At 30.5% G+C, this 26,320-nt stretch overlaps 2 protein-coding genes across 3 annotated transcripts; both read right to left on the minus strand.

The window, feature by feature from the left end:
* Window positions 1–486: 486 nt before the first annotated feature.
* Window positions 487–5,407, minus strand: LOC111011462 (monocopper oxidase-like protein SKS1). Of its 2 annotated transcripts, XM_088118618.1 has the most exons (10): window positions 5,310–5,397; window positions 5,070–5,233; window positions 3,932–4,041; window positions 3,553–3,823; window positions 3,322–3,460; window positions 2,522–2,888; window positions 1,822–2,187; window positions 1,626–1,704; window positions 1,031–1,230; window positions 487–934 (listed from the first exon to the last, which is right to left on the minus strand). In XM_088118618.1, the coding sequence occupies exons 2-10, from the start codon at window positions 5,226–5,228 to the stop codon at window positions 832–834; spliced, it is 1,794 nt and encodes a 597-aa protein (XP_087974744.1). In that variant the 5' UTR covers window positions 5,229–5,233; window positions 5,310–5,397; the 3' UTR covers window positions 487–831. The 2 variants fall into 2 exon arrangements, with proteins under 2 accessions (XP_087974744.1, XP_022140913.1); XM_022285221.2 differs by having other exon boundaries at window positions 5,070–5,407.
* A 4,381-nt stretch (window positions 5,408–9,788) lies between these two features.
* LOC111011463 (trehalose-phosphate phosphatase A) lies at window positions 9,789–14,322 on the minus strand. Its single transcript, XM_022285222.2, has 13 exons — window positions 14,167–14,322; window positions 12,489–12,534; window positions 11,921–12,392; window positions 11,683–11,823; window positions 11,526–11,597; window positions 11,337–11,429; window positions 11,196–11,249; window positions 11,007–11,108; window positions 10,828–10,905; window positions 10,667–10,736; window positions 10,494–10,564; window positions 10,327–10,419; window positions 9,789–10,231 (listed from the first exon to the last, which is right to left on the minus strand). Exons 3-13 carry the CDS (start codon window positions 12,212–12,214, stop codon window positions 10,178–10,180), a joined length of 1,122 nt encoding a protein of 373 aa, XP_022140914.1. The 5' UTR covers window positions 12,215–12,392; window positions 12,489–12,534; window positions 14,167–14,322; the 3' UTR covers window positions 9,789–10,177.
* Between the last annotated feature and the right edge of the window lie 11,998 nt (window positions 14,323–26,320).

Consider the following 26,320-nt stretch of genomic DNA (forward strand, 5'->3'; position numbering starts at 1 on the left):
GAATGAGTTCAAACCTAATAAATTCGATGATGGCCACCGCACTGACTTTTTTCTTAAATTTTTAGAATATTAAATATCTAAATGAGAAAGTTGCATTTATAATCTTAATTTTAGAAAATAGAACCCTCAGATATTATTAAAATTTCATTTGAACAAAATTCTACGAAAAGACATCTTAGCGTTCAACCATCACTATTACATGGTTTTTCTTTGGTCGCCTGTGGTTAGTTTATAAATGCTAAAAAATATATATATAATTTAATGAATTAAATTATATAGACATATATAACAAATAATTCAATTATTACACAACAGTGGGTGGATAATGATCAAACTCTTATGTGAAATAGACATTCCACTTTCAGTGGATCAAATCAAACCTTCACAACAACTTATAGATAAAGTTGAAAACAAGATTTCAACATTAAGACCAAAAATAAAAAATGAATGGTCCCCTTTGAGAAACAAAATTTTAGCCCTGCAATCATTTCACACATAAGGGACAGAATTTCATTAAAATATATCAGATTATGTCAAAAAAGGATGGTGAGAAGGAATTCTCAAGAATCATGACTGCAAATTTTTGCTGCATTAGAACACTATTCAAATTACAATCACTGAGTAAGAGAAGGGGGCACGAAAAAATTGTCATTTAGACCAATCTCTCTATGAAAATGACTCATTCACACCTAACTGGCTGTGTATATGCGCGTACATACAAATGACACAAACCCGAAACGAAACACGACAACTCACCAGTGATGGGCCCGAAAAACGACCACTCTAGTGTCTGATGGGAAGTAATGAATATGCCTCATCAATCAGGTGTGTTTAGCTACAAATGAAAACAATATGAAGGAATGCCATCAGAAGAGAGATGAAGAGTTTTGAGTGTCCCTTGAAGATTGAATCAGCATTGTTGTGTTTCTGTTCTCTGAGAACCAAAAAACAAGGCAGGATTAGATTAGATTGTGCTTGTCTGATGCACAAGGAAAGAACAAAAAGATATGTCAAGTGTTCAGTCACATACTTCTGCAAATTCTGCAATGCACCGCAGTATAGAACGTTCGAAGGAGGAGCCATCTCGGTTTTCCCATTCTCCTCCGGGTTGACAATTCTCAAATATGTTTCTTGACCTAAATACCATCGGTCTAGATTTTCTGCTCTAAGATTCCAAGATCCAACATTGTCAAGAGAAATAAGAACTGCTGTCCAAGCCCCGGGGTAGACCTGAACACCGCAACATAATAGAATTTATCAAATGAATGCCAAATCAGAATCTCAGAGCTTATAAGGATGTCAATTGACACCAGTGATCCTGATGCAATACTACCAGAAAGTATCATTCTTTTCAATGAAATCTTCAAAGTTCTTACTTCACACAATTCATCACAGAAAATATGAGAAATGCAGATCTTCATAGTCGGTCAGGTCTTAGATTGTTGCAGCTGTATTATAAGTAAACCTAGAATTACTAAGCTCAATTAAAATTTTAGAATGAAAAGAAGTACAGCCAAAGTCAGAGAAGAATAAAGAACTCAATTTACTTTACCATGCATTCATGACAAGCATCATTACACGCACGTTTCATACAAATATTTCCATGACAACTTGAAAGTACAAACCTGCGTCGTGCATCGAGCAATAGCATCCCACTTATTGTAGCTACCTCTTTTGTCTTCTGACCAATCACCATAACCCATGCTGCAATAATGATACATTTGTAATTATCAACATTTGAAAGCAAGTGATGCATAGAGTAGAGGCAAGCTTCTTATCTGAAATATGTATATAAGTGGGAAAAAGAGAGGAAAATCTCACCCTGCTACAAAAAATGAATAGCCATTCATATGTATACTGTGGATGATGGTATCGTTGTTCTGAAATATCACTTCAATAAAGCCTTTATACGTTGCATTTATAATAGATATATCGGCTCGTGGAGTTCTGTTCAATGGCCTCTCTGGAAAATCAAGCTTATACGCTCCCTTAACTTTATGTTGGTCAGCTAGCCTGATTGGTGTTTTTGGAGGAACAAACGAGATACCATTGAAGGTTGCCCGAGCTGTTCTGTTGATTGTCACCAATGGTTCACCCTTCAACAAATATGTCTGCGTGACATTTATTTGACCGTAATGAAATGATCCCTGCGGATTGGGACGGGCGCCACTAGCAGATACATTTTGCCTAATCCATCAAATATAGACATTAATCACAAGGAATTACCAGTTCCCAAGTGAATGGAAAACATTCATAATATGGAGAAAAAAAGTTTATACTGTTTGAACTCTGAAACAACCCAATCTTGATCCGTAATTATCATTGGATAACAAGAAGATGAAATGACCCAATATCGATTGGTCATAATATAATGCACCGCAGTATTGAAAGAATCAAAACAATATTGAAGCTAACAGTATATTCATAATAACTAGAAAAAAAAAAAACCGATAACGTTTGAATTCTGTCATTATCACTAGAAATAAAGAATACAAATAGAGATACTACTATAAGAACGAACCTTACACTCCTGGCCTGGTTCATTGACCTCTCCCTGTCATAAAAATCATTTGGAGGATCTGGGAGTGGACCAGTTGCTGGTCCTTTAGAATTGGAATAGTGTAAAATGGCAACACCAGTAACTTTTTCCCAAAGTGATGCGTTTACAAACCTAGCACTTGCAACAATGTAGTAATCGGTACTGGCATTCTGGTCCATGGTTACCAAAAAAGAGTAGGACTGCCCAACATGAATATCGAAGTCTGTGTAATTTTGCATCACCGTATAATGTCCCTCTGTTTCTACCAGAAGCATATTATGACCCTGGATTCGAAAATTCAAACTGGTAGAGATCCCAACATTGTGCACTCGAAGTCGATAAGTTTTGCCTGAAAACATATGATAAACATTAGTTATGAGTCCAAACTATTCAAAGTAATGTCCGAAAATGGGAGTATGTTGTAAAGAACGTCCTGTTCTGCATCATCTATCCTGGGGTTCTAACTTTTAAGATAAGAAATCACAAATGTAAGACTTTGTGGGTTTATAATCCAAATTGGTGGGTTTGAGGTAAGTGTAATCCTACACTTCTCAATGGACCCATTCCATTAACAGATGTGACCCTATTTTTTATCTAATCATTCATCAACATGCCAACAGGATGAAATATAGTCTTTTTCTGAACGATCAAAAGAAAACATGATACTTCTGGTAATAGATGAAATTAAACTGATCTCAAGGAATAGCAGAGTATCATCCATGGAAGAAACGATCTGATATAATACCTGGATTACATCAGCAGTTCGAACAGAGGAACCATACCTGGATGAACTTGAATGGTTTCATATTGTATGCCGGCGGGCACAAGAGTTTTGTTGTACTGGTAAGGCCCCTTGCCATTCATGAGAACTCCATCTGGAATTCCAAGATCCTTTCCAGCATCCAGATCTGCCCTGAGTGCCTGAATTAAAAATTAAAAAAAAAAAAGAAGAAACAGTAAGAAATTGTTTGATATAAAAAGAAATAATTACACACCACAATTCAGAAACTAACCGTGTGGTTGCGTGCATACCAATCACCAATCATAATGAAAATATCTCCATCAGGTTGGGCAAAAGGAATTGGGATAATCTCCCTGTTGTTAATAACAAATGGACCAAAACCACCAGCTGCTTTTTGAAAATTGAGAGATGGAAAGTAATAGAAACTTCCAATCTGATCCTTCACTTGAAACTGGTATGTCCAGTTCCACTTTGGAGGAATTGGACAGTTCGTGCCAAGAACACCATCTTGCCACGAATTGCGCCGCATTTGAATCCCAGACCTGCCATGATACACAGCACTTTAAGCCTTTACAAAATCTCATTCCTTTAAATACAACTCAAAGAAAATGGAGATGGAACAGTGAGACTTTGTTTCCAAGTAGACCTACCAAGTCAATAATAGATTCTCATCCAAATCATTCCACACATTGACAGCAACGTTGTAATTTGTGGTAGCATTGACTCGAGGACCAGGAAACTGTCCATTCACGGCTATAACCTGCAGCAAGAAATAGTGCCTAAGAATACTTGAAAAGCTTCCACAGAACATAAATACAAAATTCAAATAAATAAATGACAGATGATCAATAAGCACCCATTAAAATGAACTACAAGAACACGAATATAGCTGAAAGGTTCTAGTCCTCCAGATCTACTGATATTTTATTGTTTAGAAAAATCATAACCAAATGGGAAATTGATGATAAAAGATGTTAAATGTTAAGGCCTCCATACCCAGTTCCTACTTTAGCTGTATGTTTACTAAAATTAAATGCATTGACTAACAATTCCTTAGTTCATCATTTTCAAAACGTTATATAATACTTTTATCAATTTTTTATTTAAATATATATCTTTAAACAATATATATATTTTTAATTTTAAAACTTTATCGAGAATCTTGAGATTTTGGAAATGTTTATTTTATGAATAGATTCAAAACATAAAATATTGTGAGTAAACACATTTATACTCTACTGAAAGAAAAAGTATTATTAAAAAAACCCTAAATCCGGCTGTAATTTGCATTAAATTCGTTCAATGCATCAAACCGTGCGACCAGGTAACAAAAAGATCCACAAAACTATATTGCTACAAAATAAAATAAACAGTTTTTCTCACCAGCATCCATTTCCTGTTTATGTGATTTACAGAGCAAAACAATAGAACACCAATAACTAGATTCAAAAACAAAATTTTACGGCAGAAAGCGTTAAAGCCAAGAGAAAATCAATAATAATCAAGTTCACCATTTTACTTCCCAGAATCAGACTCCAAAAAATTATCAGAACAACTCCTCACGCTCATTGAGAGTCACGCAGAAAAAAATCAAAATCACTAAATAGGAAGTTAGACCTTAAACCCTTACTTCCAAAAGAAAAACTCCTCAAACAACATAAACTCTTGAGCCAAACGCTAGAGGAAACCATTCAGAAAGGCACAGTTCAATCTGAAAATATGCAAAAAGCGAAACAGAACACAACAGAGGAAGCCGGAAAGTTGCATAAGAAGAGCGAGATAGAGAACCTGTTGAGGAACGCCCAAGGGAGAGGCAGTAATGTAAGAGACGCGAAATTCGTAAAAGATGTAGGGATCAGCGGCGGAACAGAGCGACGGAAGCATAAGCAGTAGCAGCAGTGGAAAGAGATGAAACAGTGAAAGAGAAGAACGGCATAGTAGAGGCATTGTCGCTGTAGTTTGGAGATTAGAAGAGCGGAAGCAGAATTATCGAAGAGTTTTCAGAGATTTATGAGAGAAGGATTTTACATAATCGGAGAGAGAGAGCTCTGAAACTTCTTCTTCTTCGTCTTCTTCTTCTTCTGCTTTTGGCTTTTTGCAGAAACAAAATGGAATAATTAAAACCCAACGGTTATACGGTCAATCAGACTGACCGGAAGTGTTGCCCTAAAATCCACTTCATTTTTTAAGGAAAAATTACCAGTCACTGTCTCGTCCGGTTTCCATCCTTTTTATAATTATATTCACTTGGACTCTTTTATTACTCGCTTTTCTATTTCCTTCCAGATTTCCTTTGTTTTTTATAGCATTTTTAAAGCATCAAGATTTTGAAAGGTTTTTGATAAATTGAAATACCATCTTCTTTTTCTAACAAGATACGTGTATTTGACCCTTAAAATAATATTCATTACTCTTTTTTCCTAAGAGATGAAAAAATACAAATATAAGTGAATTCTCTAAATTAGATTTTTATAATCGAGCCTTCTAAATAAAATGTATGTGTTTTTTAAAACATTTTGTTGTCTTTTCATCTGACTCTTGTAACCATGTAATTTATTTTACACTAAATTCTCTCGTTGTCCAAATGAATTTTTTTAAAAAAAATGAAAAAATTGGTTGTTATTACAGCGGGGAAATGGTTGGGTGCCGGTTAGAGTTACCGGGTATAGGCGGTGAGGGGGAGGTTGGGGAAAGCGTAATGATGGGGAGGAAAATAACGCCCCAAATTTCGGCGTCTCATTCTCTATCATTTCCTGACTTTCGGATTTGACAGAACCGTGTTCACGCTCCCACTCTTAATACACTTTTATTTTTTTTTTACTTGTGAAATAATATAAATTATTAAATATTTTCAATTAAATTAAAATTTTAGTCTCCCAACTCCATAATTTTAAACGAAACTTTTTCAACTTTACCCTTTATTTTAAAAATACTTTTAATGCTTCAACACTACTATCATTCATCTTTTATAAACATTTTTAAAATGTTATTTGAACAAATATTCGTTAATATTTTGAATAGAAAGTTGATGTGGCAAAATTTGGAACGACATAATAATCATCATGGAAACTTGTTTGGATTAAGTCTGAAAAAATAGGAAATGTATAAGAAACAATCGTTTAATGATAGAGGAATAAGACTTTTAAGATAAAATTAGGTAGACAATCTAGACAAGGTTCTACGTTAATTGTCATATCGTTTTAGATTATGTTACATCAACTTTTGGTTCAAAATATTTACACATATTTAGTAAAAGATTATTTTTAGAACGTTTATGAAAAGTAAAAGACAATATTAAAACTTTTAAAATAATAGGAATATTTTTCCCCATTTCAAATGGTTAAAGATTTGTCCGTATTTCTACATCGATTCATTATTTATTAAATAAAATAATTCAGTAAGTAAAAAAAAAAAGTAAAGGATTAAACTGTAATAAATAAAATATGAAAGCCAAAATACATTGACTAATAATGTATTTTAACCTTTTCTTTATTAATTTAAAATAGCGGATTTTGGTTTCTCATTGGACCATGTGATTACAAATTTCTAGACCTTTTGGCGGGCAATTTGTATCATTTTTAAATTATTATTTTCCAAAAATCAATTTTGTTTTAAAATTATTTGAATAAATAATTGTGTGGTTATTATTGTTTTCTAACCCATTCCTATAATTGTGTTTCAAATAACTTTAAATTTAAAATAATTGTGAATAAAACATATTTAAAACCAAAATAATTTTACTTTGTTGGACAATGTTCAATTAACTTCTCTTTTCTTATTTTTAAAAAAGACATTTCTTTACTCTCCATTTCTTTCTTGATCTACCTTATAAAAAGTTTTTAAAATTTTACTACTCTTAAAAAAAAAAAAAAAAAGGATTCCACAAATATATTTTTGTTTAGCTAAAAATTTTAAAGTCTTTTGAAAACAAAAAAACAAATAAAATTGTCCCTGAAAAAAGCTATATTATAATTTATTTAAAAATATATATATTATAACTATAAAATAAATAAAAAGACACAAAAGTTTACCAAAAGAATATAACTTTGGTAGGAAACATGCCATGAGGCTTTGTACAGTAATTTCACCTTTTTATTATTAATGCAGTAATTTCTGGTTTTGAATTTGATGTATTTAAGAAAGAGAGAGAATTATGAGCAAAATTATTTGTCTTTTTCTTTAAAAAAAAATTAGCAAAATTAGTTGTCAAATACCAAAAACTTTTTGTGCAAGAAACATATGTTACTTTGTACTTCTCTTCACTCACTTTTTATTATGAAAAACAAACATTTCCTTTCCAACTTTTTTTTTAATTTTAAAAAATAATATTAAATTTAAGATTTTATAATATTATATCTGACTCTTAATATACGGTGAGACATAAATTGAAAACATATAAAAATATATATAAACGAAGAGACACAAATTTTATATATGAAAACCGTGGTGTAAAAGTAAAATTAAAAAAAACCATGAATAATATTTGTCAATTGGTAGGTAGATTGGATATATAAATTTTGATTTTTCCTCTCCATTTTTGTTGAACTAAAATAACTTTTTGGCTGTCGGTATTTAATAATCATTTGCCAACTCAATTTGGTTTATTGAATATATGAAGTGGATACAATTTCAGGTAGGAATTGACCCAATTAATTGCAATGCATTTATAGTTTATTGAAGACAAATTTCCTTTTCCTTTATTTGTTCTTAATTTCCAAAATTAAACTTATAGACATTAGGGGAAAAAAAAGTTAAAAATACCATCAATATTGTATAAATTTTGAGATTTCTTATTCCAATTTGGTTACATTATTATCGATTATGAAGATAATTTAGAAATTCCCCCCTATCTCTTCACAAAGTAGAAATTTTTATTTTTATTAGAAGTGAGAAAAACGGGAGAATCGACTAATAAACTTTTTTTTTTAAAATTAAATTGACTAATAAACTTGATATCAATGTAATGCTTTATTTTTATTGGGTTTTTATTCTAATGTCCACAATATGAATGATGATGAAGAATTATGAAAATGGGTTTAATTTTAGTTTCTAAGTTGACTTTGGCCATTCACCAAACCCAACCAAAAAGTGTGAGAAATCAAGAACTCTTAGACAACATCAAGAGGTGGATTTTCATCTTAAGCACCCAAAATAAAAGGGGAAAAAAAAAACCCAATAACTTACAAACCTATCTTTTTTCTTCCTTGATAGTGAGATTTCCAAAATATATACACAACATTTTCTAATAGCACCAAGGCAAAGAAATCATTTGGATGGTTGACTTGAAGTTTTGTATCTAATGCTTTAAATGTCCTTAGTTTGTATGAGATGGGGGTGGGTATATTGGTGGAACATGGTGCTCAAGCATGTGTGCTTACAATTCTAAACTTTGACGACTGTGTTAATGACTATTTATATGGCTTAAGATGAATTTATTGTTGCAACAAAAAAATTATGTTCTCAATTAGATGTCAATGACTTAAAATCAAATTGTTGAGAGACCGAAACAAAAGAGTAGACTAAGAAGGAGTTGAGTTGATAGACCCGACTAGTAATACATGTTGTTGTAGTCTATTTATAATACTTATGTTAGAGTGATTTTATATATCAAGTCATCTTTTAAAAGTTTTCTTGAAAAGCATACAAATAAGAATAGAATGTGTTAAAATGAACTCATGAGCTACGCTTAGGTTGACATATTTTGTCGATTCTTTTTTAGATAAATATATTTTGTTGATTTGGATTAAGGTAAATAAAACAATAGTAATAAAATATTTAGGAAATGTGGAATAAAATATTAGGAGCATATAAGAGACCAGTGATGACATAATTAAAGGAGCAATTGGCTCAAATTGGGATTGCTTTGCCCAAAAGATTCATTATTTAAAAACAATAAATTAATTAATAATATATATTTTATAACTTTTATTAAGGATTGAGAATGAGAATCTGTGTTAAGTGTTAACGCCTAAGGGTCAAAACTCAAAAGCAAGCTCCAGCCTTAGCCACAGCATGTTCAAGAATCAAAAAAGGATCCATATAATTAAATTAATGATTAATAAAAACTTTTATATTAAATAATAGCCCTTTAAGTCCTGTTTGGTTCCTTTTTTCATATGGGGTATATAAATCAAGTTGCAGTTGCATAGCTCGAAATTAGAGTCAAAGTCTATAATTAGTTACTATGTAAATTAATTTATCTCACTATAAATTAAAAATTAAAAATTTTACCACTATAAATTTGTAATCATCCAATTTTAACTGAAAGAGTTTTATTAAAAATTGAAAGAGTTTATTAAAATAAATATTAAAAAATAAAAGATTACATTGAAGTTTTCTAAGTTAAAAAAAAAAAAACATTTTTAGCCAATCTCAAACTTCATAAGCTTTCCAAGCCCCTAAATCAAAGTCAAAGAAGCCCAACCCAACAAAGTTCCCCATGGCCTTTGATTGACCATCACAATCATTTCTCAATAATAAAATCTTTGAACAAGAAAGAGCCAAATCAAACAAGAAAAAAGTATCAACAATCTTTGATTTGCTGAATTGAATCAATGGAATGAAGGCAATTCCTGGATGTAGTCTTGAGTTTGAGAGGGAAGATTTAATCTACAAAACACATAAAAGAATTGAGAATCCTACAGTAACAAGGTATATTAATTGATTAATGCACCAACTTGACTTTACAAAGCCAGAACAAACAATCAACAACAACAACTTTCAGCAGAATCAACAAACGGGCAACTCTGAAATCTGCCTCTTCTTTGTAAATCTGCTCCAAAAAAAAAATATCCCTCCCTCCTCCTTTCTATATATTTATCTGCAGACCAACCTTTATTATTATTCCTTCATTATATCAATTAATGTTATGGAATGGAATCCCTTCAGGTTCATATTCATAGAGCACTTGACTTCCTCCATGTCACCAGTGACTTTAGAAACTCCATCACCTACACATTTCATGCATTTTTTTATCAACTATTATGTTCTATCTTTCATGCTCTTTTTTGCACTGCAGGGTATGAAACGAGTTTGTAGTTTGTACCTCAGATGGGTCTCTCAAAGAGTATGCTGCACTGCTTTCTTTGGCCACTGAAGACACCAATATGCCACAACCGCAATTTCTTTCTTTCAAAACCTGCAAATTCATCTTCGTCAATTTGTACTTCACAGAGGATGGATTAAGGAAGGGTATTGGATCGTAAAACTTACCCTGAATGCATCTTCGTCGGTTCGATCATCTCCGACGTATATCGGGAGCACGTCGTCGCAGTGGCTAAGTCCTGGAGTACAGTTTCAAGATAGTTGAACACCATGTCAAAGATAGAGCTTTCATAAAAAGTCCCAAAAACCGAAAGCAGGGTCATGGCTAGTGGCTTTCTTACCAAGAGATTCAAGCAAGAATGTAACAGCTTTGCCCTTGTCCCAGCTGATCACCGGTCGTACTTCTAAAACCTACGATTCCAAACGGAATGTTCAGAAAACCAAAACTAGCCTTTTATTAATTAGTATCAAATGAGGATTTGATTGACGATCTCGAAAATACCTTACGACCGTGACTTATGCGCAGACGAGGATAGTTTTCCAGAAGGCCGTAAACACAATTTGCAAGAGCATTCCAGTTCTGGAGAGGAAAAAGGACAATCAGATGAAGTTTGTTCAATATTCATTCATATCCCCTATTGATAATCTTCTGCAGTCCTTTATCTTCTGAGAGGGGGTTACCTTATCATCCACATTTCTGTAATGAACAGAGACACAGAACTTGTTGTTTTCGACTTTTGCTCCAGAAATTCCCTTGGTGATTTCAATCAGGGATCTATAAACCTGTCCAAACAAGAACTTATTTCTTCGTTCAAATGATAAAAACAAGACTAAGTTTGTAGTTATTTTGACAGAATGCGGAAAACCCACCTCGTCTATCAAAGGCAAAAATTCACTAGCAGGCTGGAACATAACTTCCTTGCCCTGAGTAATGAAATGAATTTATGTAAGAGCACAGTAAAATGAGAGATTTAGACATCGACCGAGAACAACGAAATCCGATTTCCTTACATGATTGTTAGTAGAGTGTCTATCAGAGACCATAATGTCCATTCCATGACTACCAGCATAGTAGAGTTCTGTTAGTCCTACAAATTCGTAGACCTGAAGCAGCAAAAACAGAAGGTGCTCAAAATTTACGAATAGGGAAACTAGTTGAATTTATTAGCAAATATTCTAGTAAGATATGAAGCATCATACCTTGTCACGACTTCTTCCGCTAATTATAGCGGTCGGGAAATATTTCGCAGCCTCTTTTACAGCCGTGCGCATCTAAGAAATTTGCAGAGTGGTTAGTCATGCTCAGCAGCAAAGGTGGAGTTTCTAAACTTAGTTACAAGGAATTACAAATTCTTACAGCTTCAGACATGAAAGCACAGTCAGGGTTATCTACAATTGGTGAAAGAGTCCCATCATAGTCCAGAAACAATGCTATTCTCTTGCCCTTCGCGTGAGTTACAATTTGGTCGAATGAGGCAAGTGCCGATGGATACTTAACCTGAGAATAACAAAGGTGCAGATTGTACATAAACAATTCATTCAGATTCCTCAATAATATTCCACCTACATCAGAATGGCAGTATAAGGAATAGTACCATCCAACTGCGATACGGGAAGTCTGAATCAAATGATGAAAGATCATTCACGACGGCCTTGTTCAACCTATTAGGAGGAGGAGATGAAGATTTCATAGCATCTAGCCAACGGCTTGCACGAACATCATCAAGCACGCCAGTCTTTTTCCTTGGGATTAGGAGCAAATTCGGAGAGAAACCAACTCCCGGAGTAGCTCCATATGGCAACATATTCGAATGTACACCGAGCCTCGACTTGCTCATAGGCACAGGGTCGGTGAGGATAGGAGAGTTGTGGTTTGATTTAAGATCCATCTGATCCAGCTTTGGAAGTTGATTCAAGGTGTGTAGAAACTGTAGATTTTAATTGCAACTCAAAGCAATAAAGTTCACTTATGTCCTCTTTAACCCACTCTTTTGTCAATAAAAAACCACCTTTTCAATTTTTTCTTGTCACTACCACTACGCACACAGTCCATCAAGCACAAGACATCTGAAAAATCATCATATAAAAGACGTTAATGGGTTGTTATTATAAACATCAATAAGTTTTCCAAATAGAGAAAACGTTAACAGAGCTCATCTCTACCTTGTCATCTCCCAAACACGCCGAGAAAAATGTGGAGATGGCCAACCTGAAAAGTTTAGTTCATACAGTTTAGTATAAAGCTTAGGGGCAAGATCTCATCATTTGTATCAAAACATAGAGCACCAATTTCAACATCATAAGAACTCTGCTTAAATTTTGCAACAGAGAAGTTCAGCTTAAAACTACTAGTGGCTTCACGGAAAATACAATATAAACATATGTTCAGGAAGTAAAGTTCTTCAACTCAGAAGAAAATCTCAACCAAACAGACATACTGAAACAATGATGATCAGCTGACATAAAATAAAACTCTTAAGGTACTGAAGAGTATATAATATAAGCTGCAATAAGATAGAAAAGTAGATCTAAAACAGCAGAAAAGAAGGGAAAAAAAGGACCAGATTGTATAATAACTAGTGAATTTGCAACGTACAACACTAAGAATATTAGAAGAGCGAGCTGCTAAAAAGCAGTCACCGATAGAAGAGCTTAAAAGGAGTACACAAAAGACCGCACAGTAAAGAGGAAACACCACCATATGCGACCACGCATTATGGGCCTACATAGAAGCAAGCGAAGAAATAAACAAATGATTCAAACAAATGAAGATTCATTTTCCCGAAGGCCATTAAATGCAGTAAAATACTAAAAACAAGATTTTTGTTGCCTATTTCAATGGAAGGGCAATAAATGCAACCAACCATCAAACAGAAACATGGCTTTTACAGTGGTGTCAACAATACAGTTCCATAATCTATGAACCCAATTGAAAGAGGGTGAAAAACTGAGCTCGATTATATCAAATTATAAAATGTGGCGACAGCCAAGTAAATGTCCCATCAATTTAATAAGAAGTAGCTCAAAGGCAGACCAATCGGAAATAGTGTCAATGAAATCTGATTTTGCGGATGGGAAAAAAGCTAAACCAACCAATCATATTAAGAAAGAAAAGAGAAGAAAACAATACGGAAGAAAAAGACAAAAGAACCCCAGTAAAGAAACAAAAACATAAGAGCTGTCATTCAACCGTATATGAAATGAACTCCACAATAATATCAATATTTTTCAGAGAAATATTGGAGAGAACCCAAATTGCATAAACCCCAAAGAGAAAAACCTATTTCAATTCCATGAGCCCAAATTCCATCAAGGAAAACAAAGTCAACCCAGAAATTCATTCACACACACCCAAAAGTTCCAAATTAAAAAACGTAAAACAGACGTATTAATTGATTAGATACCCATAAAATTCGCGAGCATTTTATAACCGAATGTTCGATTAACAACAAATATTGCGTCAAAAAGTTAAAAACTCCCGATGAACAAGGGAAGTAACCTACGCAAGAGAGCTCTAATGGAAAATTCAGACGAAACCGAAATGCAAGCTGGTCCCGGAAAATGCAGATGCAACACAAATAGACAAGAAAAATAGAATTAACCGAAAGAGGGAAGAAAAGTATGCAAGCGTTTACACTTTGGAAAAAGGCCACGGAAATAACGATTGAAAGGGGGGGAAAGTTCAGAAACCCAGATGGAAAAACAGCAGGAAAAACGTGAAAACCCCACCAAAACTTATGGGTTTAAGCACCAGATTTTGCAGAAAAACAAAAGAAGGGAAGGTCAAAGAACAGATACAGAGAGAGAGAGAAAGAGAGAGAGAGAGAGAGAGAGGAAGCACCTGAAAGAGAGGGGAGAGGTCGCGAAATGCAGAAAAACCAAGAACCCGAATCGCGAAGAACAAGAACAGAAAATCAAGCAAAAAGAAGAACACGAGGAAAAATCTTGAAGCCGAAGAAGCGAGGAGAAGAGATTCAATCAACGTTTGGTTATTTATAGAGTTTCTGTTTCCGACGGTCTAAGCGTGGTTGTTGAATCCGGGAACACCGAACAAACCTTACGCGCAGAACCGGAGCGTGTTGCCCACGCACCCAATTAACAAAACGCCGTACGTAAGATGACTCAATTTCCGTTATTCTGAATATCTCCAATACTCTTTAATCGATTAAATTATTCTCATCTAATTTCATCTTTAATTTCTTTCATTTTCAATTTTATTTTAATATATTAAAATTAAAAAATATATATATATATATTGTATAGAAAATTTTCAATTTATTGAGATCCAGAATCATAAGATTAAAAAAACAAATTTTTATCTTATATATTATTGTACCAAAAAATTTAAAATAATCAATATAAACTTAGCTTAACAATTAGTTGGAATTTTTCACCCACTTTCTATACTAAAAAAATAAAAATTACCCAAAAAATCAATAATCATATTTAGTATGTTTAGCCATTTCTCTACTACGTCTAATAATTCGGCTTTTTATCAATAATATAAAATAACGGAAAAACCAGAAAGTGGCGGAGCTTTTATTCGGTATTTTTTAATGGGAGGAAAATGGTCAAAAGTCGTCGCGCGTGGGTCCCAGCGGGGGAGAGTGACAAAGATACATATACGTGGCTTACAGCTATTGCGTTTAAAGCGCGTGACGACACGTGTGGCCGTGTCGAAGCTGACGGGGCCACGTTGTCTTTGTGTGGGGCCCTCCACGTCATTGTTGGACGTGTGCGATCGTGTCATCGCTTTCGGCAACAAGTGGGCAGTCGTCGGTGACGCTCACTGTTCTCCACGTGGCGCTGTGGGACTCGCGGGGCCCTCCTTTTATCATATTTTAGTCACAGAATTCGATGACGTGGCAAGTGTGGGACCATGTGCGATATATTTTTTTACAGCTCCTCGCTCAATTTTATTTTCCTTTTTTATTTTTCTAATTAGATACTATTTTGGGACCTTTTATTTTCGGAGGATGTAAATGTTTAACATGAGATGCGTAGAATTTTAGACCTACGAAATTTTAGATATCCGATATTTTCAGATGATTGTTTTGTAGGAAAATATATAACGATGTCTGGAAATATATGAACAACCATGTTTTTTTTAGTATTTATTCATAGGAATCTTCTAAATTTATATAATGTTCCAAAAACACCCTTACAAATATTCATATAATTTATACATAAATCTAATATAATTTATATTTGTATAATATAGTTTCTCAAAATTAATTTAATGTTTTAGGTTTTTTTATATTAATTATGTATATGTATTAATTGTGGTGTGTTATGAGGTATAATTCATATTAATATAAGACTTTTTTAAAAGTAATTAATATTGAATATAAATTTTATTTTAAACTTTAATTATTTTTTAGAAAATACGATTATATAATTAATGTTATACGGGGTAAAATTTATTTATTATATTATCAAATTATATTTTTTTAAGAAGAAAAATATTAAAGGTAAGTTGATTATTAAAAAAATGTTATTTTAAAATTATATGTTTAAGATAATAGATATTATTCATAATAATTCATTCCAAATAGTAAAAACGAATTGATATATTATATAATTTAATTGAAGTTTGTTTTATATGTATCTGTAATAAATAAATATACTTAATTGTTTATTAGTCCATGAATATATTAATTTATTTAAACTATAAAATTACAATTAAAACGAAAGAAATTTGATAAAAGAAAATGTATGAGAAAATAACGAAAGAGTAAAAATGTCAACATAGGATGTCGTCGATATGAGAATCATGGAAACCTATGTTTCAAAACGACATCCAAATCGGATCGGATGCCTTCCAAATGGACATCCTAGGATATTCGGACACTTCAAGATACTCGGGTATCTTACCACAAAACAAACTCTCACGGAAATTTTAGATTCCCACGAAACAAAGGGTCCCTATTGGGTTAGAATATTTTGCCAAATTTGAAATATTTTACCAACTAAATCATTAAAGTTTATGGTCCACATCCAAAATATGAACTCATTAAGATCATTTAGTTGGTAATGTTGACCAAGAACAAGAGAATAATATATTTTAGGTTAAATAATAATTTTCCTTTTAACTACGAGCCTTGCGTTTGCTTAGTTCATAAAAAATTAATGTATACTCCTAAATTTTGCTGGTTGAATTAATTAAAAATATAGACTAAGAATTGTATTTGTTAAAATTCTAAATTTTCATAAATGAATCAATTGTTCAGTTTGAAAATGAGTTAATTCATAATTCTCATACATATGTAGATTTGTTTAAATGTAAAATTAATGAAAAATTAAAGGGAAAGATAGAATTAAGTGTGTGGTAACAGCTTTCTTCAATACATGCGATTTTAGACTTCTCCTGTTCCTCTACTTTTATCTGGATAAAATTTGCTACCACCCACTTAAATTTCAACATTTTCTTTTAATATTTCATTACGGGTACATTTAAAGAAGTTCTGTGTTAATTATGTATTTTCACAATTTTTAAACCGAACATACTGTAGGGTGTAAATTTGATTCCATTATAAAAAATTTAAGGTTTTAATTATTCAATTATTAGTTTAGAGTTTTAAATCAAAAAATCAACTATGTTATTAACTTTAGTACTTCTACCTTTTAGGGTGTGTTTATTTTGACAATGGTAAAACTTTTGTCATTGTCATAATCACTTCAAATTAAAAAATTGATTTCAGGACAACATAAAATCACATAAATTTGATTTTTAAGGTATCAGTGATAATTTTGGAAAATCAATTATTCTTTAATCTATTTTTTTAAAATCTCTCGCTCCACTACCATTTCCAAACAGACCTTTAATAGAACGGTGTCAATCTGGGTAACATCCTATTTAACATGTTTAATTATCTCACTTTCTAAAAAGATCTAGTTGTCTGTCATATCTTATCAATTCAACTAAAATTTTATCCACGGTAAAAGATAAAGATAAAAATAAAAATTGTCGCATGCAGTTGGAATACATAGCCTAATCGATTCTCCCAAGAAAGACTTACACAGAAAGTAAACAGAAGAATTAAATACCATTTGAAAAAGTCTTAATAGAATAATAGCTTTTCCTTAGTCAAAAATAGAGGTCTAGAAGGAAATTACTTGGAAACTCACAACTCCACCGTTCCACAAACAAAAACCCCTTTACAACTATTAAGAGAGAATAAAAATAAAAATAAAGTGAAGAAATTTAATAGAGAAAGTTAACTCTATTTTCCCACTCTTTCACTTAGAGAAATGGGTTAGAAATAATTACATTAAAGAATATGATGCTAGTTAATTAAAGAATTAAAAAAGAAAAGGAAATATACTGTAACTACAGTAATATAATTAATTGTCAAGACGAGTATAGCTCCTCTAATTAAGAGGTTGTAAGTTCGATTTGAAATGAGTAATAAAATTAGTTATTAATATTAAATTAAATTAAAAAAATGAGATTTGGTGGGTCCAAATGATTTGGGTTTGATTCTTGTTATAGGGAGACAGAGGTATGAAATTTACTTGGTCAAAGATGCTGACAATACCAAAATTTAAGGAAATAGCAAGGAAGAAGAAACTACTATTAAAAAAAAAAGTACAAAATAAACATCTTTATTAATTTTACATTTTAATTTTTAATTATTAAGAGTAAGCAAGGAAACTCCTCACTTTGCCTTTTGGGCTGCAAAATGGGCAAATTCGAAAAAAAAGGGTCACAAAGTGGGCCCTCATTAACATTAATCTCTGCTACCTGTAATCTCTTGGAAAAAACTTTACTTATATGACAAAATTCTCCCTAACTTCTAATTTTCTTTTTAATTTAAAGTGATGGAAGGTATAAGAATTCAAACCTTTGATGGATACTTCCCATCAAAGTGCTCTTCATCTAGGGTCTCCAGCAAAATAATAATAATAAAATTTTTAACAAGTTTGAATTTGCTGTAAAGTTGAGAAGTCTAAGTTTTACCATACGAGTTTGTCCTCACTCACATGCTAAAGTAACTAGGAGGTCACACATTCGAAGATTGCTTCAAAAAGCTTAACTTTGTAGTTCCGACGATTGAGTTATCGAAAAGGAAGGTGCACCTTATTGGTATATGTAGGGACTATGAATTCTTTTAAGCCTTTCTTGATCATTCTTCCATGATATCAGGATTCCTCTCATTCAAATGTGGTATCGGTTCATTCACAGAGCAGCTGTGATTTGTAAAAGTAAAAGCATGTATAGTTTTAGAGTGCAATTAACATCAAATGAAGATTTGACTTCATGAATTTATAAGCTATACGTTTACGAGTTTAAAGTAGTCTAATGTCTTGGATTCTGTAAAATTGAAAACACAAATAAGGAGAATTTTGACATTTGAGGCATTGTTTGAATTGTTTACTCCATTTAAGATTCTAACCCTACTATTACTTTTCTTCTAGACATTGAGTAAGAAGATATTTAATAGGCTATTGACACGCAAGGTATGAAAGTGAAATGTGGAATTGATTCTCCTCAACTACATCAAAATTTAAAATAAATATTTTGATGTGGAAGTAAATGATAGTTTCCTTGTTACTTTTTTAGTTAGGTTATCAAATTATATTTAATGTCGTGTGTCTATTGCTTATTGGGTCTTCCAAAGTGAATTTTTTACTTGGACAAGTAACTAACTTTCATGAAATAGGTGCCTTAACCATTTGAGCTATGTTGGGTTTGGCAGGTACTTATGTTTGACTCTACTAGAAGATGTGGTGGAAAATATGTATATATTTTTTTAGTACAAGTATATGAATTTGAACCTCTGATCTCAAGTGAAAGAGTAGATGTTAATTATCGTTGAGTTATGCTCTTGTTAGTGCAAAAGATCTGTGTATTATTATGTATTTATGGTCTCTCTACCCTCTTTTTTCTTTGATAAAGAAAGGAATATTGGGAAATGAAAAATTTTCACAATTTGATTTTTACTATTCTAGAAGTAGAATTGGAAAGTCCTTTGATTGATTCCACCTTCTATGTACAAATAATGTGGTAGTCATTAATTAATTAATATGAAAATGTTTAAAAAACAAGGACTAATGAATAGGTTTATTTTTTGAAAAATAAAGAGTTCTAAGAAAATGATTGTAATTACATTTAGATAGTGGTTATATTTTGGTTGTAAATAATAATAATAATATATATATATAATAATATATATATATATATATATATATATTTAATTTATAAATAGCCCAAGAAATCTGGGAAAAATCTCACAAAAATCATAAGTAAAGTCTCGACTATAAGGTTAAATGTTCAAATTCTCATTCTCATATGTTGATGAATAACGAAAAAGAACCGTAAAATCAATTTTTCTAATAACGTAAAATTTGTCCAAAAATAAAATTTACAAATTCGATTCTAAAACTTCCTAGCCGTCGAATATGATTATGAAATAAATGTTCGAGAAGAAAGGATTATTGAATATTTATAATTGTACATGCATGACTTTTTCTCTAAGTTTGAAAAAACCATGGGAGAGAGGGAAGAAGTTCCCCACAGATTTGGAGAACTTTATCGATGACTTATGAAAATCACCTAAAGAGTGGACTTAGGGTCCTAATTTCATCACATTCAATAATTGAGAACTTTTTTTCTCTCTGATTGGTGGCCTCACAAATCATTAATAAGTCTTCCTTTTACTTCCATTTCTAATTTGTTTAAATTTGAAATAATTTTCTTTTTAGAAATCACTATTTAAAAGAGGCAACTAAAAAAATGTGCAAAAATTGACCCTTTGACATTCATCCATTTAGGCATAAATGACAAGAAATTTGTGTTTTTTTCTTTGTCCATTGCTGACACTTTGACAGGTCAGATAACCAAATTTCTCAAATTTACTTTGTATAGCGGTGGAGTGGTGACAAAAATTTTGTTTTTTAACTTAAAAATATTGTTAATGTTCTATTCAGTCCATTATGGACCTAATCAAGAAGTTGTCTTAATATGATAAGCATTTTCCTGTTCAAGCATTTTAATTCAATAAATTTGATCTATTTATTTAAGTTTAGATTAATTAGATCATAGTTTAACTTGTCAGACATTATTGAACTATAAATCATTTTTGCTGAAACATGATTTATATATATATATATATATATATATATATATATATATTTTTAAATGCAAGTAAGAACAAAACTATAGTAACAAAATTCTCCATCTCTAAGAGAAAAGGATTATTCCACATTTACGAGAGTTCCATTCACATGGCTGGATCCACTAATTCATTTGCTGCCTTGCTTTTCTCTATGTGTATTGTGCAAGTTTTAGGGTTTTTACGATGAACTGGTTGATTTCTATAAAGTCGACCTCCAACTGATACAAGAGACGGATGATTTTGACTAAGTCTAATTTTACAGTTAAACATGAATAATGTAATAAAGATACTGATTGTCATTCCAAAGACTTGGTACATTTTATTTATTTCAAAAAGTTCATAACGGATCAAGTATATTGTGAAAACTAGATATCTCAACCACCCAAGTAAAGAACCGTTAAGAAACTAATAGATTTAGATAGGAAGCAACCTAAAATAAACCAAATTTGATATCCGAACATACTCGGTTTGATAATCCGCTACTAATTCTTTTTCTTTAGACCAAAAGAGGATCTCTGGAGTCTGCTAAGGCAGAAATTAGAAAAATAACCAACACTATAGGTTGATACCACAAATTCCACCCCAAAAACCATATTTTGATTAAACCTCAACTATATCAACTACTTCATATTTATTTAAGAAAAAAGTTCATTTTTGTTCACGTACATTTTTATAAAGAGTGATTTTAAATTTTTTAGAAATATTGACATCTAATTATATGGGGGAAGATTTCAACCTTGGTGATCATTACTTGGTTTAATTTTTGATCTTCTTGTTATGGCAAATATGTGGCTAAACCATTTTTTAATAATCTATTTATATTTAAATTTATACGGCTTAATTTACTTCTTTTACAATGCAAATAATTTTCAACAAATTCACATGCTTTTATTCGGCATTTGGAAAGAAATTTACCAAATAATAATGTTTTTCTACCAGTGTTGATGAAATCAATAAGAAAAAAAAAATTTCTATCTGCTAATAAATATTTAAATTTGTAAAACTTCTCAATTCTTCACATTTATCTCAATAAAAAAAAAAACATTTCCTCTCTCACACGATAACCAATACCAAACACACAAATTAAATTACAAGGTAATTTTCAACGTTGAAAAAATTGTCTCACAATTCTATAACCAATTTTATAGAGACAAGACAACTGATCAATTAGTAAAATATCAATCAATTTAATGTATCTATCATGGATTTAAATTTCGACTCTGTCAAAATGATGAAAAAAAAACTATAAATATTAAATGCATAGCAACGAAATTAATGGCTTTGATGAAGTAAACAAAGTCATAGCCACATACTTTTCCCATTATTGAGGCTCAATATTTTGACTTCAAAACTAATATAATGTAAAAGATATATTTTCACAGTTGAAATTTATTTATTTATTTATTTTCATTGTCATTATTTATTTAATAATTAAATAATACTTTTAGTCAGTACTTTTATTGGAGTAAAATTTAGTCACATAATCTTTAGTCTGTAATGATTTAATTAATTGGTGTATTTACAAATTGGTAACTTTAGTGTGTAACAATAATTAGTCGCTATAATTTAAAGTTTGTAACTGTTTCGTCTTTATTGTGAAAACTTTTGTTAAGTTTTTTATTTAGGTAGATCAATAAATCGATGAGATACCAAATGTATTTATAATTAAGTTATAAAGACTAAATTATTATTATTATTATTATATATATATATATATGATAAAAATCTACCCTTAATTTTGATGATATTCTCTATGATATGGACTAAATTGTTACAAATTTTAAATTGTATGGACTAAATTGTTATATACTAAAATTCATGAACTAAATCGTTATCAATTTAAAGTATATGGATTAAATCATTGCAAATTAAAGTTTAAAAACTAAATTTTTTTTTTAAGTAAAAATACGTACATGACCAAACATATTTTTAAACCTTATTTGATACTCTTCTTAGCGCGTCAAAGTTAACAAGGGAGCTCTTAATTTCTTGGTCGAAACTGTGGCAATTGAATTTAATTAATAACGTTTGAATTATGGGGAGCAAATTGAATTTTGGTTTTATAAAGTTTACAAGGAAAGTAAATTTCAACTATGAATAAGAACATTCAATCCTCTCTCTTCCAATTTTATTTACAAAAAAGATGTACTAATAAATAATAAACTAAATTACAAATTTAATTTGTTAAGTACCAGTTGGATTTAGTCTTTAAATTTTAAAAGTTTCAATTATATCTCTTATATTTAAAGTATGATTATATACAATTTCATTTTTTAACTTCGTTAACTAAATAATAATGTGATTATGTCTATTGAATAAATATGGATTGATTTACCTTGATATTCTATACATATTACATGAAAAAAGAAGTAGATAGTTGGATAAGATAGAGTGACACAGTCTATAAAAATAATTTATAAGTTACTTTAAAAGAGGTGGGTTGCGTGTATCATTATGAAGTAATTGAAATTCATGAATATTATGTAAAAATAACTGCAATAGTACATTGTGATTGTGGGAAGTTAGTTCGAAGGGAATTTATTTTGATATCATAATAGCTTATTGATTTGTTATATTTCTATATTAATTTTTCTTGGTACAACAAATATAGGGATGGATTGAACTTTCGATCCTTCTCTATCAACATATAAGCAACATAATACCTAAATAGTAAGAATTAATATTTTCTATTTAATAAATATTGAAATTGAAATTTATCCTCTTTGAATAAAAAGATGTATTTGTTTGATGAAAATATAGGGTGGTGATGGTATTGGTGTTTGTTTGGTTACAAGGAAAGCGAAAGAATAGAAAACTCAATGTGAATGGACAAAAATGGCCACTCCTGATACGCCATTATTAAAATTCTCCCGTCTTTCCCTCAAAGAAAGGGAAAGACAAAATTGGACAAAGAATAAGCCCATTCCAAGGATTGGAGCCACAAAAATCTCACAAAATCAGTTATATGAATAAGAAAGTTGAAAATACCAAATTACAAAAAATAGAACTAATTAATGGCCATATTTGTGGAGTAGTTAGAGTTAGACATTGGTGTGAATATCTTTCTTCTCAGAACGGGAAAAAAATCAAAGCCTATAGCTAAAAAATAAAAGTGTGTAATAATCCTTTCAAACTTTTAATAGGTCGTTGAACTATTCAATATTTTGTTAAATTTAAGTATCTATTAAAAATAAAATTGAAATTTAAGTATCTATTTGACATTAAATTGAAAAATCAAATATTAATTTAGAGACTTATTAGATATAAAATTGAAGGCTTAAAGGCCTATTAACACTTTTACTTTTTTTTTTTGAAACAACAAAATCAAACAAAGCGAACTAAACCAGAGAATCCAAACAATCAATGAAAATAATGCTAGTTAACTCCTCCGGCCATTCCTCAATCCATACGCGACTCTCCTGATGAAGAAGGGCTCTCAAAGCAAGAAGGTGGGCAGCAACATTTCTATTATTTTTAGTAAACCACGATGGGAGTATTTTAGTTAATTGTATTTAATTGGCTAGAAATAAGATAGAAGTATTTTAGTAATTATAATACATTTGATTTTATTTAGATTTCAGACAGTCTTAGTAAAAATCAACGAATCCAAATAAGACGGTGGAATGTCATGCAAATAGAATAGCCGTAAAGTGTGAGAAAGAAATAGGGGAGAAAAGCAAAAAGTGTAGTAGCTTAAATGTGGCGCAAAAAAAGGCCCAATCCTAGGACCATAATATTTCTGTTATCTTTAGGCCTTATACAAAAACAATAATATATATATATATATATATATATTATATGTGTGATCAATTATATATCTATACATGAAGATGTTGATGTTGATTGTTATATACATAATTGGATTGGTCATGGGGTTTTCAAAAATATTACAAAATTATGAAAAAAAAAAAAAAGAACGAAAAAGACTGCTTGAAATTTATAAAATAACATGTCTAAAATCGAGCAATGGTAAAATTATTATAAGGTATATAATTAAGATTGAAGAGATGAACATTTTTAATAATATATATGTCTATGTATGTGGTTTTTAGTATCAAATTGCCGCCACAAAAAACGTGATTGTAAATGTAGTAAAAATAAAGGTAAAACACACATGTTAACTAATAATTGATTATCTAGTCAATAATCAAGTAGGAAAATTATCATAGTTAAAAATAATTAATAACTCTTATTAAGCAAATATTGGATGATTAATTAGAGATTATTATAGAAAATGTTATTTAAAATTACTTCAAAAGACAAAAATTTATGATTACTTGGAATAAATATACACCACAAAAAAGATCAAATGTGTTTTTAACCCATTATTTAAATGATGTGGGATCCAACAATATTAAAAAGTTATACTTATGGCTTGTTAGATAATATTAATATTTACAAAGTTCTGTCTCAAAACCAATGACAAGGAGATGAGTAGTCAATATCTATTATAAACCTATGTTAGGTCTCCTCTTTTTTCAATGCGGGATCTTTAATAGATAACGTTATGTTTCTTGTTTTTTCGTTTCTCAATTAAGAAAAATATAATTGTGATAATTATTTTATTATTTTTGTTGAAAGATACTGCTAACCTTTTCTTCTTTGAGATTTGGTAACCATTTTTTGTTTATTATTCTTTACCATTTTAAATTGAAAGAAGTAAAAAATTTATATGAAAATTAAATATTCAAAATTTGTATGTCATACTTATTTTATTTTTTTGCTATTTATTATGTATTTTATAAACAGATAAAAGACATGATTTTATCTATATTTTGAGGAAAAAAAAACTGTACATAAACACTAAAAAACAAGAAATTTCATTTCCTTGTTTCCAAAATATCTACACAATTTTAGAATTCATTTTAAAAATAAGAACCATGGTTAAACGTTTATGTTTCTCAAATATTGGAAACAAAAAATAATAAATAATAAACGAAAATATTATTAAACCCATCTTATATAATTAAAAACTGTAAATGAATGGAGACTATAGTACTACAGAAAAAATTTCCTATTTGTGTACCTTCCCATTTTTAGATCCTTCTCGGTAAAGAAAGGGATTAATTAAGAATGTAGAGAATATAATAAAATTAAAATGAAATAATTTATTTGTGCTTGGAAGTTACAAATCAAATCGTTGTCCAATTGTTTGTCCAGATTCAATGGCTTTTGAACAGTGGTTTCTTTTTTTAATTTTAATTTTTAAATATGCATTTGAACAGTAGGTTGACCGCAGTGAGAAAATTAAAATTTAAAAATAAATAAACTAAAAATGGCAAACGTTGCCTTAGGAAATAAGAAATTTAATTAGGGCAACCGCCAACTACAGCCACCCACGTTCTACCTAACTAACCTACTTTTTTTTTTATCATCATTTTCAATTGGAAAAACGAACAAATAAATCATTTATACTTCACTTTCAACTTTATTTTTTATTTTATTATATTTTGACAATAAACTTGAATAATGGTAGAAATTAAAAAATATATCAAACTTAGATTTGTGCGGTATGTTTTTTCAGTTATATTTAGGTATTTTTTCGGTATTTAATTTTGATGTTTCTAAACGAATTTGATTTCATAGTTAGCTTTGAGCAATATTTATAGTCTTTTTAGATTTGAAAATTTCTAAAAAAATTAGGAAATAATGACACAATATATTTTATTATCGATATAATATAATATATGCTTAATTATTAGTTCATAATATAAATATGAAAATATAAATAATATATTATATAGAACTAAAACATGGAGGAGTTAAAAAAGACTAAAATTTTTTGTGCTAATAGAAGTAGGTGTTAAACAACAAGAAAATGAATCCAAATTTAATTTAGAAATATATGCTTGACTGTCAAGTGACAATAAAATCTCA

This window comes from Momordica charantia (genome assembly GCF_013281855.1).
Source record: "Momordica charantia cultivar OHB3-1 chromosome 10 unlocalized genomic scaffold, Mcharantia_2.0 BLBB01000010.1, whole genome shotgun sequence".
In the NCBI taxonomy this organism is placed as follows: Eukaryota; Viridiplantae; Streptophyta; class Magnoliopsida; order Cucurbitales; family Cucurbitaceae; genus Momordica; species Momordica charantia.

What these genes read in the sequence shown, in the direction of transcription:
- LOC111011462 (XM_022285221.2), bottom strand. Translation starts at nt 5,228, where the DNA reads ATGCCTCTACTATGCCGTTCTTCTCTTTCACTGTTTCATCTCTTTCCA. An exon ending in AACCATTCAAGTTCATCCAG is followed by an intron (nt 2,889 to 3,321) that starts GTATGGTTCCTC and finishes ATATGTTTTCAG; the next exon opens with GCAAAACTTATCGACTTCGA. An exon ending in AACCAGGCCAGGAGTGTAAG is followed by an intron (nt 2,188 to 2,521) that starts GTTCGTTCTTAT and finishes TTGATGGATTAG; the next exon opens with GCAAAATGTATCTGCTAGTG.
- LOC111011463 (XM_022285222.2), bottom strand. Translation starts at nt 12,214, where the DNA reads ATGGATCTTAAATCAAACCACAACTCTCCTATCCTCACCGACCCTGTG. An exon ending in GTGCTTTCATGTCTGAAGCT is followed by an intron (nt 11,598 to 11,682) that starts GTAAGAATTTGT and finishes CAAATTTCTTAG; the next exon opens with ATGCGCACGGCTGTAAAAGA. An exon ending in CTTTGAGAGACCCATCTGAG is followed by an intron (nt 10,232 to 10,326) that starts GTACAAACTACA and finishes TGAAATGTGTAG; the next exon opens with GTGATGGAGTTTCTAAAGTC.